This window comes from Eumetopias jubatus, unplaced genomic scaffold, assembly GCF_037043125.1.
Source record: "Eumetopias jubatus isolate StellerSeaLion01/CBP00866 unplaced genomic scaffold, mEumJub1_p1.0 scaffold_6, whole genome shotgun sequence".
Taxonomy (NCBI): domain Eukaryota; kingdom Metazoa; phylum Chordata; class Mammalia; order Carnivora; family Otariidae; genus Eumetopias; species Eumetopias jubatus.
The window spans coordinates 96,268,190-96,286,912 of NW_028274812.1; the positions used below are offsets into that span (position 1 = coordinate 96,268,190).

Genomic DNA, 18,723 nt, shown 5'->3' on the forward strand with positions numbered 1-18,723 from the left:
TACAGGATGATAAATTATGTTAGAATACAATTTTTTGTAACATTTTGTGGATAATAGTATTAGGGCAATGTCTCATTATATCATCAGTTTATCTATTTTTCCTGAATGGAGTTCTCCTATAATGCTCCATTCAATATTTATTCAACTAATTGATATATTGTTTGGCTTTTTTTTTTCTTTTATACAAGTAACAGTAACTCTAATCTTCGTATTCTCTACCCTGTGGGTCTCTCCTCAAATATTTGGAATGTAGGACAAGTTAAAAATAAAAAATATATTTTAAATTGTTCTTGACACAGGTAGAATGGAAGACAGCATATCTGTTACAAGAAATAAAGTGTGAATTACAACATGTGTAATGTGTGTAACATGTATTACACATACAAATAATAACAATGCTTTTGATCATCACAAATGTTATTTTTCCTATTTTATCATTGAGATATTAACATGTAAGCAAAAAGATATTTGAAAAATTTCTGCCATACTTCTGACAAGCACGCATATAATTATAACATTGTACATGGTGAGATAAGTAAAAAAAAATTGATATCTTTCATAAAGCTACCCACAGTGCATTAGGACTCTTGAGTTTTTGTAACCACATTCACTAATAAGCAACTGAAGGTGAATCACTTGAATATCAAGTTCGAGTAAGGTGTTTAGAGCAAAGCTAACTTAGTTCCCAGGATAGTGACAGAAAAAAATCCAAACCTATTTTTTTTTATTTTTTAATGTTACGTTAATCACCATACATTACATCATTAGTTTTGGATGTAGTGTTCCATGATTCATTGTTTGTGCATAATACCCAGTGCTCCATGCAGTATGTGCCCTCTTTAATACCCATCACCAGGCTAACCCATCCTCCCACCCCCCTCCCCTCTAGAACCCTCAGTTTGTTTTTCAGAGTCTTATTTTTATCTCAGTAAAAGGAAATCATTCGAGTGTGTTTTAAATAATGTTTTACCTGAAACATTGCACGAATCTTCCATTATTCTCCATGCATATTTACATCCATTTGCATCACTTAGGCATTGTTCTCTTAAATATGTGCAATCAATGGTTTGGGAAGCAGATTCATTTTCAAAGCACAGCACCAGAGCTGAAATAACAACAGTAACAAAACAACAACCACACGTTTGCAATATTACAGCATGGCAGTTGTTTACCTCAAAACTAAGTTATTGATGATAAAGAACAGAGTTAATGAAAATACAATCTGATAAAATCATTACAAGGTTGGAATGGATCTTAACCTTCCTTCTAGCTGTAGATCTATATTCTTCCTATAGAAGATTCTTCAATGAAGAGCCTATACTCGTGCTCTTATTTGGTGCCTATTCATTCCTTGATTTATAGGTTGATGACCATTGCTCTATTGAAACTGCACTTTAAACTTCCCTGATCATCTCCAAAACATCAGACTTAATAGTTTTAAGATTTCATCTTGCCTACTTTTATCACTGAACATTGTGTTGCCATTTTGTTTGTGAAACTCCTCTTCCTTTGGCAACCCTCTCTTCTAGTTCTCTTGATACTTATTCATTTGATATTTTTTCTGACCATAGTTAGAATTCTTCCCAGGATCCTTGTCTTTTTCTGGTGAACTATATTTTTAGCTTAATGTCCATCCTTAGATTTTTCCCATTCTCATTTTACACATTCTCTGTGGGCACTTCTATGTACTATCATAATTTTAACTAAAACCTCTAGACTGATGATTCTCAAAAGTATCACCCAATCCCATTATTTTTCAGTATTCCAGTTATATTTGTTGATATCTCCACCTAAATGTTCCAGACACATTTCCAGACTATAATATCTTTCTATCATCACCACTCCCTGGTAGACCACCTGCTCCACCAATTTCACCATTTTCATAAGCACCCGCACTAGAAACCTTGGATTCATGATAGACACCTTTTTTATCCTCAACTTCACTCTCCTATATCAATTTTTGCATAGTTCCCTGACTCTTATTTTGAATATATGACCAACTCACAAAGTACTCAATGTGCCTCCAGTTTCATCTTATTCACATAGGTTCTTTACACCCCTAACCTGCTTACTATACCTTTTTAGCCCTGCCATTTCTCTGCTTCACCCTTTAGATGGTTCCTTATAGCATAAGTCTTATATTACTTATCATATGCAATCGGGGGAGTCCTTGAACATTTATAGTTTCCCAAATGCTCCATGTGTCTTATACTTCTGAGTATTTACTTTATGATTATTAGTAGGCACTCCATTTCTTTTTCTTCTGGAATAACTTTTTTTTTTTTGGTCTGTTAATACTCAACACAATGATTATCTGTTTTATGGAACCCTTCCCTGACTTCAATACCCTCTTTTCCTATATCCAAATTGATTTAACACCCCTCATTTGTTTCACTACAATATTAGGATTTCCCCAACCATAGCTCTACTGCTCTGTAATGAAAGTATGTATTTATGTGCTTGTCTCCACTGCTGGGTTCTAGGGTTTTATTAGACAGGCATTAGACACAATTCATAATTGTATCCTCATCATCAAACACAATGACACATTATGTATGTATATTGACTTAAACCAACTTGAATGGTTGTTTAAGAATGAGTTATAAAAAAGTAACTGATACTATAATAAAAATAACACCTTCCAGATATTTACAAGTTATTTTGGGTAGAAGAGAAGTTTCCAGTAAGTTTTCTAAAAATATCAAGAAAGTAGCAATGCTAATTTAGTATATTGTTCAAATTACCTGAATTGATTCTGCAAGCGTACAAACTGACACTTGCTTAATCAATCCGTAGAAAAATATGGGAACAGCAATTGAGTTATAGAGACAATATATTAACTATAATCAAGAGACCTCAAGTTATGTCTTAGAGCCAAGTTATTTGGATTTTTAAAAAGATGTTAATTCTGAATCACCTGTGACAATGCAGAGTTATAAGCTTCAAGTAAAACCTACAATCTTGTCTTTATCTTACCTCTTTCAAACCTCTTCTCCTAAGGAGAATCCAAGACAACTCATAGGATCATAGGTACTATTTGCTGGGTCACTGCATTTGGAGATTAGGCCCAAGGGTGTGGTTCGGTCACATTTTTCTTGTTGAGGGCTGGAGTGGAAATTGACATATCAGCCTTCTGTTTTTTCATGTGTTCGTAGATAACCTCATCTAGCCAAAATCCTGTCCTAGGTTAGCAAGCCTGGAGAAAGAGAAACAGAGGCCCTTCGATTCTGGCCCAGTTATTTGTTTTAATCCAGCTTGCCAAAGACCCTCAGGTATTTTATGTCAGAAACTCAACTCATAAGAAACTGGAATTTTATTTGACATTGATCATTGCATTTTGTGAATAGCTCCCTCAGGAAACTTATATGTGATAGTATTCTGAATATATCATCAAAACCTTACCAGTACCTCAGTCTAGTGATGGTTAATGAATGCTACATATTATCTTTCCCAAATTTATTTCATTTTCTGCCATATTTAAAATTTTAAGTTCCACTTGATTGTTTATTTTACGTGATTTTCCACACCTTCCATTTGGATGAAATACTGAATCTACTAGGAAAACCATCTCAGTGATCTGGCCCACAAGAATGAAAATAACTTTAGCTTTCCAAAATTTTAGTCATTCCTTACTATGATTTGTAGCCACATACTTAATCCAGGAATTTCCAAGGATTCTCTTGAAATGCTCAGTGAAAAACAAGTTCTGTTTTATTTTTTTTTAAGATTTTATTTATTTATTCATGAGAGAGAGAGAGAGGCAGAGGGAGAAGCAGGCTCCCCGCAGAGCAGGGAGCCTGATGTGGGACTTGATCCCAGGACTCTGGGACCATGACCTGAGCTGAAGGCAGATGCTTAACTGTCTGAGCCACCCAGGTGCCCCTTCTGTTCTAAAATAGTAAGATGAAGAATACTGTCCATAATATCACCCTCTTAAGGCTTATCATGATAATACATTTTCTATTTTAAAAATTCACTACGTCAAACATTTCTTTGGCTATATAAACTATCCCACATCACAAGACCTACTTAGATGATGTTAAACAAGTATTCTGAAGAATGCACTATGGGAAATACTGGTTAAACCTATCAAATAGTACAATTTTGACCCTAACAGTATTAGAAATCCTTTCCCTCCTTCATGCATCCTTTTCTTTCTTTTTTTTTTTAGATTTTATTTATTTATTCATGAGAGACAGAGAGAGAGAGAGAGAGAGAGAGAGGGAGAAGCAGGCCCCCAAGGAGCAGGGAGCCCGATGCGGGACTCGATCCCAGGACTCTAGGATCATGACCTGAGCTGAAGCAGACGCTCAACCATCCAAGCCACCTAGGCACACTCCTTCATGCATCCTAATGTCAAGGTTAATTTAGAAGTGAAACTTGAAAACAAGCGGCCATCCTTGTTTTTTCAACTGGGGCCATAATGAGATTGTAATGTATTTTACGTGTTCTGTTTTATTGTTGCCTTATCTACAAAAGTTAAAGTTTCTTAGATTTCTCTTTATAATAAAGAATAGAAATAAGGAAATATTATTAAAATAACTACAAGAAGCAAAATTTTGGGCTATTGAATAACTATTATTTAAACTAAAGAAAAACTGAAGATACATAAAAGATTCCATTCCTTCTTCCCTTAATTTTTTTCACTTGATTTATTTTGACTCTCCTTTTATGTTCAACACAATTTGAAATAACCTTCTTCATTTTCATGCCCACAATTATGTCTTTATTCATCAATATCTATTAGTGTAGAATAAGCAAAAACAATACTGGCTTTGTTTTAATGAATGGAATATTAATATTCATCTGTAATCATAACTCTCTCTTTTCCTGAATTCATTTTATAGATTCTACTAAATTTTGAAGAAAATATAATAGCATTCCCAATAACACATATAGGAAGTAGATCTTCATGGATTCTACTTTACCTATAAATGAATTCTTTTCTACCAACATTTTACAATACATTTACACTACCCAACACAAGGGGGATAAATCCAAACCTTATCTCTGGCTCACAAAAACTGATTGAAATGTGAAGCATTTGATGGGACATTAAGTTGGTTTATCCTACAAAATGACTCCTACTTAGGAAATATTAATGCTTTAAAATTAGGGGAACTGAGTGATTTAAGTTAATCTCATTTTAATTTAATTTCAAAGAAAAATAGATAATTTGAAATTTGTCATCTTATAACTTGTAAATAAATACTGGAAGGTTTCATTTCTCAAAAGCTCTAGTATAGATTCCACATATACTAGAATTCCATAAATCCTAATAAATAACTCAAAGTAACTGGTTTATCTTACACAATAAAATAGAAATAGCCTGAGAGATTATTGCAATTCCTGCATTATGTGTTTTCTACAGTTATAAATGAGTAAGTGTACATTTCTGAAAAAGTTATAAACCACGTTAAAGTATACATTTGTAATTGATACTTATTATAAGCCCGTTAGTTTAATCAACAGGTAAGTCAGATAAGACAGCATTCAGTTCATAAACAATTGGTGTTATGAATCCAGGTAAACTAGAAGCATGATTCACTTACCAAGGAAAATGAAGACTATCATGCTGGGCAACTTGGGGATATTCACCTGTAAAGAAAGGCAGACGTGTTACTCCAGCAACCTTCTGAACGGCAACCGTCCAGATAAGGCTTCAGCTTCTGCTCTTGCTTCCTGAAAGCATTACTGATTTAAGTCAGCTTCCTTTGTCACCATCTCCTCACCAATCTTTCCTGAGCTGTGAACTTTCCCAATTATGTCCAAATTCAATTATTTTCTTCTGAGCATACTAATCTCGGATATTAGGTTTCCAAGAAAGCCCACAAGCCAGATACTAAGAAATGATCCATGCTCAGCACATTCATGAGAAAGTTTTTTTTTTCCTTTAACTAGAATGCTAAACTGTGTAAAAGCCTCCCAACTATACCCCCAAAACTTCCTAGATGCTTGAGTATCCTCAGTTTCCACTTCATTAAGTAGCCTCATCAGAGCAATTTTATTTCATCTTAGAATATGGAAAAGGAGAAAAGTGCTAAGCAGCCCAGGCAAATGTATGGGGAATTCAAGTTCCACTGGGATCAAACTGGTGTGCCTCATCTTCCCAAATAAGAAATGTTCTCTACATGTGTCACATAGTACAGTATATACTTTCAAGTCGTACTGCTTCACCTACACTTCCCCAAACCCACCAGAGACAGTGACGGTGTAAGAAACGACTCCTGCAGCAATGCAGAAATGCCCGGCTCCCCCGGAAAGGTAAGCCTCCACTTGCGTTCATCACTTGACAACTGTTTCTCTCCTAGCTTTGATGAGAGACATTGCTATCATCTGAGTATTTATGTGTTTGCACAAATTCTTATGTTGAAATTCTGACCCCGTAAAATGATTATATTCACAGGCAGAGACTTTGGGAGGTGCTTACGTTGTCAGGGTGGAATCCTCATGAATGGGATTAGTGTCTCATACAAGGAAGAGGCTGCAGAGAAGTCCCTTTGCTCATTCCACCTGTGGGGGCACAGCTGGAAGGCACCAGTTACGACCCAGGAAGAGGGTCCTCGTGAGGACGTAACCATACTGGCACCTTGATGGTGAACCTCTAGTCTCCAGAATTGTGAGAAATAGATTTCTGTTGTTTATAAACTACCAGACTGTTGTATTTTGTTATAGCAGCCTGGATGGATTGGGTTTACCTTGTATTTCATCATATTCTTCCTCACAAGACCCTGGAGCACATCAGCTCCATGGGGGCATCATGAGGCTTACTTTTAACACACCTGAGACCTTTCTGTAATGGATGCTTGGAAATACAAAATGCTGTTTCGGCAAGAAATTAGGAAAATACAGGTGTGGGTAAGCTCCTATCTTGAGATGAGACAGAAGTATTTTGTATCCACAGCGACACAATGGAAGAATTGTTGATTCCAATTTCCATGTTTATTTTCCACTGGAGAGAAGTTACAACATACTTTGGTTTCAGAATGCATAATGGAAAAACAAACTTGGGAGTCCAGCAAGTTGAAAGTTGTTTTTCTCTATAAACATAGGTAAATGACTTTATATGGGAAATTGTTAATATTTATTTACTCCTCTGTAAAATGCTCTGATTATATCCATGGTTGCTATATACATTAAGTATGCATATGGGGCTTATATCCCAGAGATCAACAAATGCCAATTAGACTACAGGCAGTGACATTTAACAAAAGAATTATCTCATAAAATTATTTAATTATTTCCTTTTAAAGATACTGAGTTATGGGCGTCTGGGTGCCTCAGGTGGTTAAGCATCTGCCTTCAGGTCAGGTCATGATCCCAGAGTCCTGGGATCGAGCGCCGCATCAGGCTCCCTGCTCAGTGGGAAGTCTGCTTCTCTCTCTCCCTTCCCCCTGCTCATGTACTCTCTCTCTCTTTCTCTCTCTAACTCAATCCCTCTCTCAAATAAATAAATAACAATCTTTTAAAGATACTGAGTTACTAAACTTGTATTATAAACTTTACTGAGGTAATTGTTCTTTTTGATATAGGCCAACTAAAATTGGCTAAAGCTAGAGAGAGATTCAGTGGCTCTGTTGGTTCACAAACTGCCTTCCCCACCCCCGAGAGGAGGGCAAGCAGAGCCCAAGAAAAAGGCAGGGCACTGCAGACTGGTAGGCAGCAGGTTTAATAAGCAAAGGAACTTACACATGAGGCTTGTCTCCAGCAGCCTCCAGATGGGTAGATCTCTGCATTGCCTGCCAGAATCTTACGTGTTTACATAGAACCCTTACCTGGTTTCAGTCATGTCTATGGTCCAGAGGATCTCAATAGCACAGTCCTCTCTCAGGGCTGCATCCTTGAAACATCTCCTGTGGTGGGAGTGGTAAACATAACCTACATTCCAAGGACAGGGAGGGATAAGGAGCTTCTTATTGCCTAGGTTCAGCTCTTGGGTCAATTGGAGGCCATGTCCTCTCAATGACCTCCTTTAACAGGCTCCCATAGGGATGCCTGTGTGGCTCAGTTGTTGGGCATCTGCCTTTGGCTCGGGTGGTGATCCCGGGGTCTTGGGATCAGGGCCTGCATGGGGCTCCCTGCTCCGTGGGAAGCCTGCTTCTCCCTCTCCCACTCCCCCTGCTTGTGTTCCCTCTCTCGCTGTGTCTCTTTCTGTCAAGTAAACGGATAAAATCTTAAAAACAAACAAACAATCAAACAAACAGAACCAGTCTCCCATAGTTGAAAAGTCCAGGGCTAGAATTGATTTCAGTCATGTTTTAACCTTGTTTTGGGCCTGAGGGTTTCCCCTCCTGTCTCTTAGCTATTTTCTTCTGTGTCCACTCCATTCTCAGGCAGCTTCTTTCCCTTAGAAGGGGAGAGGACCATCAAGCCCTTGGCATACATTCTTCTCTCTTCAAAGCCAGAGCAGGGACTATGACTGTTCATAGTAAAATTCCAGATTTGTGTCACATCCGTTCAATGTGTCCCATGCCCATCAATCTCACCAAGTGGAATTGATCCTGCTTGGTGTCCAGCATCATGCACATAGGTGGGACTGGCCCTATTTCAACCACGGAAACTGATGGTAGGAGAGGGGTGCATCACCAAGGAAAGTCAAGGTATTAGAAGACAAGTGAAGAGACCTGGGCAGGAACAAAAAATAAAATCTCAGCAAAGCATCTAAATTCTGAATTAAAGCAGGGCTACCACAAGAAAAAATAAACTAAGGAAACAAAGAAAAAGAATACCAAAACAATTTCTTGCTCAAGAAAGGTGATTTGGTTAGGACTTCTAGAAGGCAGTGCTACACAGAAGCTGAATGTTAAGACACACAATGAGTGATGCTAATCTTGGCCAAACAGGTACAGCTGCTGAGGTCTAGTGCTTACAGGTAGAGAAAGCATCCGTGCCGATATACCTGCTCATCCCATAGTAAGAATCAGCTGTGTCATTATCTAAAGCAGGGGTTTTTAGCATTTCTTTTTGTCATTAGTCCCCTTTCTCCATAGAACTCTCTCCTTAGAATATTTTTAAAGGCACGCATTTTGTTTTAAAGGATTACAAAGGAAAGTAATCATATTCAAATATATTCATCAAAATATTTTTTAAAACAAACTTGTGAGAGGGGTCCTGGGTGACTCAGTCCTTTAGGAGACCAACTATTGATTTCAGCTCTGATTTCAGCTTGGGTCATGATCTCAGGGTCCTGGGATCAAGCTCTGCCTCTAGCTCTGTGCTCAGGGGGGAGTCTGCTTCTCTCCCTCTCCTTCTCCCTCTCCCTCTGCCCCTTCCCCTGCTCAGGTGCTTGCTCACTGGTGCCAACTCTCTCCCTAAGATAAATAAATAAATAAATCTTTAAAAAAACACACACGAATTTATGAGAAAGTAGTATATGTGCTTCTTTACTACCATAGTAAATACCAAAATTTGGGGGGGAGGGGTTCTAATAATACTGTAATTTCAGATTACTGATGACCACAAATGTTAACTTGAGATATTTTCTATAAATGCAGTATCATATAAAACAATCTGTAATTTCTACTGGTGATAAAGACAGCACAAGAAGTACTGAATTTCAATTAGAGTTTAGTAAAAATGGAATACAGTTTTGCCCCAAGCAAATTTATAGACACTCCAGATTAATGAACCTTAATGAAATGTAAAAACAAACAAAGAAACGCACACCAACATTGGTACTTTCAAATCCATTAATTGCCTGGAAACCAGCTATTGAGTCAGAACATTTTATAGGTGAGAGGAAATGAGAAAATCATCAGCTTCAGTAGTTTACAATGATAATGGTGTGAGGTTTTAAAAAGTGGCCTATGTTTTAAATAAAATGCTATCAATAAATAAATGAAAAAGAAAGTAGAATTGCTCTGGTTGAAATCTGGGTGGGGAAGCCCCAAGCTCTGTTAATTGGCTTTTGCCATCACCATCCACGGCTGCTATTGGGATATCAAAAGAGTCCAGAACTCCTATTCAAAATTCATTGATCTCATTTGTTAATTTATTTTCACATAGAGAATCCATTCTTATAACAGTTAAATGAAATGCACTCAGCCTTGCACCTTGTCACTGGGCAAAAGATACCAGGATTTGTATTCAACAAACATTTACTAAAAGCCTACAATAGCCAAAGTTCTGTGCAAAACCAAAAATAAGGAATGGTCCCTAGTGTCATTTAGATAAAATAGGGTGCAGATGAAACTAAGTATAAAAAAGAAAGAAAAAATTGTTGAAAAAAATAAAAATATAATCAGTGAAATATCTATATATTAGACATTTATTAGAAGACATTATTTTTGGAACATAAGGCAACTACTTTCTGTTTAATGACATTTGGCTTCCCCCCCAACCACTCCTGCATTGTTCCAATATTTGTCCACTTAATATTTTGTAAGGTGCTCATATCTGGAAGAAAGAAATAAAATCTGATCATCAGCCTCAGATTTTGAGTAAACCTAAAATTGACAGCTCTGGAAAGAATATATATATCTGGTGATGAGCTCCTTGATTATAAGGCCTATCAATAAGGCTCTAAGACACTTAGTAATAAAAGATGACATTATACAGCATTTGGTGGGGGGGAATAAGAGACTCACTGTCTTTTACCAGAGATCCGCACCAGAAAAGAAAAATTAACTCAACACGATGAATTAACCTTGCCATGAACTGCTCACTGGTCTCCTTACTAACAAATTGACAGGAGATGGCCATGATTCAGGGCACAGGGCAGCAAGATTGGGAGAAGAAACTGAGAAACAGCATAGAGACAACCCTGAGGTATGTTTGGGAGACTACAGATGGACTAATATCTTTGAAACTCATGGTGGATGGAGAGGAAAAAAGAAACAACCGAATTATGGGCAGTTTTATGCCCTACCAAGGGGACTAGAGTTTATCCAAAAAGAAAATGGAAGCTGTTGGTGAATTTTAAATAGGAAGCAACCAGGTTGATTTTTTTTTTTTTTTTTTTAATTGCTTGAAAAGTGCTAGGAGGATGGTTTGGGAACAAGGATGATTGCCAGTTCTGAGGTTATTCCAGTAGTTCAGGAGAGACATGGTAATGGATGAACTAAAAAGTATTGACAATGAAGAGGAGATGGTAGATCCAAAATATTGAACAATTTGAAATTTACGTGATCTGGTGACCCTTTGAGATGAAGCAAAGATGCTTTGAGATGAAGCAGGGGATGGGGAGAAGGAAAAGTCCCGGGTGAGCCACTTACTGAGGCACTCATCTCACAATTAGATGCTCTCTCTACAATATAACTCTATCAGTTGAAGAAGTTAAACATTAGGATGAAACAAGAGTTCCTAGGGTCGATGTGTCACTGGGGGAGATAGGCTGGCTGTCTCCAAGAGGATCAAAACAGCTTTGCAAGACAGTTTTGCTTTGGGGGATTCCTGCTATACATGGTCTGGCTCTCAATCTAATAGGATCAAGAATGGATTCATCCTTTAGGAGTTCACGAACAGAAAAAAAAAAAAAATCATAGAAACATTAATCATATTGCCAATTTACTTATTTATAAAAAGAAACCTAGCTCATAGCCTATATATTTACTTCATATAGGCACGCCAATAGGGAAAGTTGGTAGATGAAAGGTTTAGGTTAAGGGGATTAGTTCTGTAATGAATTCTATATTACTAATTATTTAATGGCATCAGGTTAAGATAGTCCCCAGATACTGCTCTTTGTAGAAATGAGGTATATGCTATATTCTTGCTTTCCTTGGGTAAATTAATCTGTTTAATCATGGCAGCCCAATCTGGACACAGTGCTACCTTTTTCAGCGAAATTGGACATCTTTCCATGGTTGTGTTTTATTGATTTTATAGTTTAGGCTTTAGTAGATAATTTCTTTCAAGTTCTAAAAAAACATTGCAACTCTAATGTACTAATAATATCCTTTACTTTGACACAAATAATTTAATAATTATATACTAGAATATCACATATAATTGGACTAATCATAAGGGTCAAATGTATGCCATAGAAGGTTTTGTCTATGAAGCAGCTAAAATGGCTAACCGAAAATAGCAGTTCTATATCTGGCTTTCAACTGTTCTATAACTTCTATTAGTGGGGTCAGATTTTCAGAAATTAAGGACACTTTTAAAAACATAATCAAGACCAACAATTGAAAAATATCTTTAATTTCTTTAAATTTTCCTTTTCCTACCTTCACATCTGCTCTCTGCTTCCCATTTCATGTTAATTTTAGGGTCTGTTGTACATTCTTATCGTGGTGGGAAGATATTGTGTGCCTTTTGATTTGGCAAATTTATTATTAATAGAGAGGGAACTACTCATTACCAGATCACCTCAAAGCACTATAGATCTATTTTTAAATTTAATATAGTTCTTCCTTTTGTTATAGAATATAGTAGCCTTTGAAATGAGGTCATCCACAGTGCAGTCATTGTCCTCCAGAGAGATGAATGATTGGGGGTAGTGGATGGATGCTTTTTGCTGAATTATAGACTGGACAATTTTTGTAAGATTCATTCTCCCAGGGAAGTATTGAAGAAAGGCTCTGGACATCCTAGGGGAGAGATGTCTTACAATAATACATAAGGACATATTATTTTCAATATGGTATTAAGTCTGCTGGAAACAGATTTATATTGTTTAAATTATCTTCTTTTCCTTCTCAAGGTAATTTTTTTCCATTGTAAAATATTTGGTACTTATTATAGCATTTGAAAAATAACAAATGAAAATATTTATATTTAGGCTACCAAGAGATATCTACTATTTACCTTTTGGTGTATTTTCTTTATTTTACTTAATTTATTATTTTTAAAGCATCCTTGTTGGATTTGTATATACATTTGTACAATAAAATGTTAATAGCATCTTAATTTTTTCTCATTGCAAAGGTCAAGAAAAATCAGTGGTTTTATCACTTATGGGTAACTAATGTGAATGTTTGGTTATATTTCTTAGGTCTTCTTACATATACATATACATCCATATGTACCCTATATATCATTTTTCAAAGGATAGATAGCACAGAAATATTAATAAGTTATAGATGGAAATAATATGAAAAAAGATGGCAAAAGTATTTTAAATTTTCAGCTATTTCCATTAAAACTCTACATTCACTTCTTGGATTTAAACTAATATATATATTTTTTAAGACTTTTGGGGGCTCCTGGATGGCACAGTTGGTTAAGCCTCTGAGTCTTGGTTTCAGTTCAGGTCATGATCTCGGGGCCATGGGTTCCAACCCTGCCTTGGGCTCTGCACTCAGCCAGAGGTCTGCTTAAAAGATTCTCTCTCCCTCTTCCTCTGCCCCTCCCACCCCAGCGTGCATGGACTTTGTTTCTCTCTCTCTCAAATAAATAAAGAAATCTTAAAAAAAAAAAATCAGGTTTTTCAAACTGTAAATTTTTAAAATAGAAATCCAAATAACTAAAATTCCATGACTAACACATAAAATAAATGCTTTGTTCATGTAAAGCATTTTTTTGCATGTGGAAACTACTTAGCTGTTTTTGGTTAATTATGCAAGTAAACCTATAATCATTGGTAAAAATTCAGAAAATATAAAATTCTAAGTAAGGAAATAAAAATAATGTATAATTTCATTCCCAGAGATAAATGATGTTGAGATTTGATGTGGAACTTTCAAAAATTTGCCAGGCATAATTATAAATATTCACCATATATATTTTAAGATTATATGCTACATACTGTTCTATAATTTGGTTTGTTCCATTAACAATGCATCATGAACACCTTTCCATGTTCATATGTAAATGTCAACATATATTTATGTCTATGTAGCATTTTATTATTTAAACTTTATTTAGTCTAATATTCTTTCATTTATTCAACAAATATTTATTTTACATGTACTACATTCCAGGCACAGCTCATGTTTTACAGATAGGTAATTAAAGAGACATAAATTCTGCCTTCATGGGGTTTATATTCTAGTTAGGGAATATGTAAACAAATAAAAAGTATATACCATCTATATCAGGTACCTGTAAATCTAAGAAGAAAAATAAGAAAGAAAAAAGGAGATACAAAATTCCAGAGTTGTAGGGAAAAGACTTACCATTTTATATAGAATAAGTAAGTAAAGTGACAAGACACATAGCTGAAAAAGTGGAGAGAGATTCCAGGCAGAGGGAGATAGATAATTATATGTTCACAGATCAGCTATTAGGCCACTGTGGCTGGGACAGAGTGACCAAGGAGGGCAGTGATAAGACATGGGGTCAGATAGGTTGTGGGATTTTGTAGGCTTACAGTAAGGATTCTGATTTTTTTTTTTACTTGAATAAAATAAGGAGCCATTGGAGAGTATTGAGCAGATTTGTTTGCTTTGTTTAAAAGGATCCCAACTGCTGCTGTGTGGAGAATAGCACATGGGGAGTCAAGGTGAAAGCAGAAAGCCTACTTGGGAAGCTGGTTCTGAGCCTTGGGTGCACTGAACTATGAGTTTGGGATGATGATGAGGAACTAGGAAGAAATGATGAATTAAGTGAAAGGAAATCCACGAGAACAGGGCATCCTTGAAGCCAAGGAGAAATGTTTCCAGGAGAAAGGAGTAATCCACTACTAATAGCTCCAGTAAAATTAAGACAGAATATTAATTTAGCAATGTGGAGATTATTGGTGATGATAATAAGAGACATACTTGTGGGATATGGGAACAAAAACCTAAACAGGGTACATTCAGGATTAAAAGGAAGCAAAAAAATTCTGATAACTGGTTATTTCTTCTTCAAGGAAATTTCCTATAAAGAGAAGCAGAGAATCAGGGCAGGGTCTGGAGAGGGATATGTGATCAAGGAAGAGGTTGGAGAAACTAGATTATATTTATTCTACACCTTAAACACCTTTCCTGACGACAAGTAAAAATCAAATGAGTGCTTGAGTCACATCTATAATATAATACCGGCTGTAACCCTCTAGCTCTTCTGTCTCGAACTGGAAGCACCCACCTGAAGTTAGCATTCTCCTCCCCCGCTGTGGTGTTATTGCTTGTTTTTCCCTCTCTGTGTTCTACGTCTGTGTGTTGCCTCACTGGAACTGTTAATATGTTATATCATTTTAAGCAGATTATCATATGTTTACTTCCCCTTAATTCTTTCCTGGAAAGGACTTTGTCTACTTAATGGAATTACCGTAAAATCGTTTCCAACAGCTTTTATTTGTTCTATCTCATTATAGATTTCTAAATAAATTCAACTTTGCTGTTGATGTAAAGCTCATTTCCAACTCATATTTTCCTAATAGGTGAATTGCTACAAACAGAGCCCGAGATTAATGGTCCTTGAATTTGGATCTTTCCACATAATCTGAGATTTCTTCGCTGAGATGCTTAGAACAAACTTGCCTTTTGAGGGTCATTCAATTGGCTTTTCCTGAAGAGTATTATTTTTCCTGTCCATATTTTCCTCTCCATATTTTCTCCTACTTTGGATCCTTTTCTCCACATTTCCAATGCATCAGGTTTTTTCTTTTTTTTTTTTTTAGATCTATGCAATGTAAAAATTATCCCATAATCAGTGTCTTAAAACAATAATAATTATTTAGCATCATTCACTGTTTCTGTGGGTCTGAAATTTGGGAGAAGCTTGCCTGCGTAGTTCTGGCTCAGGACTCGCGTGAGTTATTTCAGAAGGAAGATCTCAAAAGCATCTTCCTCACTTGTCTGGCACCTGAACTGGGAAGCCTTGAACAGCTGGGACTCCTTGGGCCTATCCCTATCTTTATGTATTTTCTCCATGTGGTCACTCTAGATGGTAACTTCAGGATAGCTGAGCTTCTTACATGTCAGTTTAGGGCTCCCACAGGGTGTCCCCAGAGAAAGCCAGATGGAAGCCATTAATGCCTTTTGTGAGTTAGCTTCTCAGTTTATGCCACATCACTTCCACTGCATGCTATTAGTCAGGCAATTGCGAAGTTCTCCTTAGTTTCAAGGAGAAATAGAACACTCACCTCCTAATGGAGAAATATCAAGCCGGTGTTGTAAAAATAGCATGTGGGATTGGATATACACTGGTGCAGCCATCTTTGAAAGATTACAATCTGCACACCTCTCAAGAACACAAATCTCTTTTCTTTTCAAATCTTGTTTCTTTTCCAATGAGATTATGTTCTTATACTTTGACATAATCTCCAGTTTTCCATACTTTTATTTTTTTATTCTCTCGTTACTCTCCTGGTTTCACTTCCTTGCCTCCCATCCTGAAGCCTGTTAAGACATTTCTTCACACTCTTCAGTACTCTCAGATGCTTCTACTTAGGATCCTTAAATACACCACAGCTGTCCCTCCCCAAATCAAATGAGCTCTGCATCTGCACCACTGACTCATACTGGGGAAAACTGTATGACCATGTTTGTTGGTGGCAACATCATCATCATCATTATTACTTTCTGTCCTCACCTAGAGTATTTGACAATGGCAAACAGCACTTGGTCAACTAGTTAAAAATATTCCCCATTCTCAAAGATGGCTATTGCAAACATTTACCACATTTATAAAATGTACCTATTCACAACTCTTGCCAGAAATTTTAGTCTGCTTCTAATAAAAATTTCTATTATCTTCTGTTTTAATACCGCATTTAATTTCTAAAAATATAAAATTAATTTATTTTCATTGTCTTTAAAAAATAACATGTGCTCTATTTTTTATAGATATAACTATTTCACATCTATTGTTTTGAAGTGTTCTCTTTATTATTTTTGAATAACATATTTTAAGCTTTATTTTAAATCAGATTTAAGATTTATTTTAAATCAAATATTATTTCAGAGCATGTTTCTTAACTTTTTAAGCTAATATGTATTTAGCACATGTCACATGCCAATAATGGTTCTAAGTGTTTTATATACAGTGAATCATTTGATCCTCAAAAGATCCCTAAGTTGCAGAAACTGTTATGATCCTGACATTATGATCATTACACTGAGGTAAAAAGAAGATACATAACTTTCCAAGTTTTCTACTACAAGAGTAGGCTAACTGTCCAGTTTATGTTCATAACCACTGTATAACACTTCTTCTATTTATGCCTAATATTATCACATTATTATTAAATCGGCTTGTAATAGCTCTATGTTCTTTGTTAAGGTTTTCTGAGTGGTCAAATACATTTTCAGTTATTTCAAATATTCCAATATCTTAAGATAATTTATGTTTGTATTTTCAGGATACAGAGTAGTATTCAGATATAAGTTTTAAATATATATACTCAGGGGCACCTGGGTGGCTCAGTCATTAAGCGTCTGCCTTTGGCTCAGGTCGTGATCCCAGGGTCCTGGGATCAAGCCCCACATAGGGCTCCCTGCTCAGCGGGAAGCCTGCTTCTCCCTCTTCCACTCCCCCTGCTTGTGATCCCTCTCTCGCTGTGTCTTTCTCTGTCAAATAAATAAAATCTTTAAAATAAATATATATACTCACATATATTTTTATTTTTGTTTGATATATTACTTTCTGCAATAAATATATTAATACTGCCTGATAATCTGAATTTTATCAGTCCTTTATACTGTCTGTATTTTGCTCAATTATTTCTTGAGATATTATTGGCATATAATGTGTAAGTTTATGGTGTATAATGTGTTGATTTGACACATTTACATATAGTAATATGATTACCACTATAGCATTAGCTAACACCTCTATTATCTCACATCATTATCATTTTTTTATGGTGAGAACTTTAAATTTCTAGTCTTTTACAAACTTTGAAGTATATAATACAGTATTGTTGACTATAATCACTGTGCTATACATTAGATCTTCAGAAGTCATTCATCTTCTATTTGCAAGTTTGTACACTTTGACCAGTATCTTCCCAATTGCCCCACCTCCCAGCCCCTGGTAACCACCATTCTACTCTAAGAGTTTGGCTTATTTAGATTCCACATATAAGTGACATCATACAGTTATTTGTCTTTTTCTGTCTGATTTATTTCACTTAGCATAATGCCTTTAAGACCCAACCATGTTGTTGTAAATAGCAGGTTTTCCTTCTTTCTCATGGATGAATAATATTCCATTGCATATATGTATATAGCACATCTTCTTTTCTATTCATTTTTTGGTGGACATTTAGGTTGTTTTCATATCTTGGTTACTGTGAGTAATGTTTCAATAAACATGGGAGTGCAGGTATCTGCTTGATATCCTGTTTTCATTTTCTTTGGATATATACAAGGCAGTGGAATTTCTGGATCATATGGTAGGTCTATTTTTAATTTTTTGAAGGACTTCCATATGCTATTCAGTTCCTCTGCCCCTCCCACCTTTTTAAATCCAGGTGCTTGGTTTTTTGTTGTTGTTGTTGTTATTGAGTTGTAATAGTTTCTTATGTAGTTTGGATATTAAACCCTTATCCAATATATGGTTTGCAAATATTTTCTCCTATTCCATAGGTTTTCTTTTTATATTTTTTCATTGTTTCTTTTGTTGTGCAGAAGATTTTTAGTGTGATGTAGTCCCACTTGTTGATTTTTTGCTTGTGTTGTTTATGCTTTGGTGTCATATCCAAAAAATCATTGCCAAGAACAATGTTAAAGAGATTCTTTTCCAATTTTCTTCTAGGGGTTTTATAGTATTAGGTCTTATATTTAAGTTTTAATTCATTTCAAGTTAATTTTTGTGAGTGATGTAAGAAAAAAGTCTAATTTCATTTTTCTGCATGTGGTTATCCAGTTTTCCCAGCACTACTTGTTGAAGAAACTATCCATTTTTCATTGA

The 18,723-nt window shown here is 35.8% G+C and overlaps 1 protein-coding gene across 1 annotated transcript in view; it reads right to left on the reverse strand.

Moving 5' to 3' along the window:
• GFRAL (GDNF family receptor alpha like) overlaps positions 1 to 5,574 on the reverse strand; it is a 73,463-nt gene extending 67,889 nt beyond the window's left edge. The window contains exons 1-2 of the mRNA XM_088024345.1: positions 5,553 to 5,574; positions 971 to 1,105 (exon numbers count right to left, since the gene is read on the reverse strand). Coding sequence (XP_087880471.1) covers positions 971 to 1,105; positions 5,553 to 5,574 — 157 coding nt within the window. The remainder of the gene's footprint in view (positions 1 to 970; positions 1,106 to 5,552) is intronic.
• Positions 5,575 to 18,723: the final 13,149 nt, after the last annotated feature.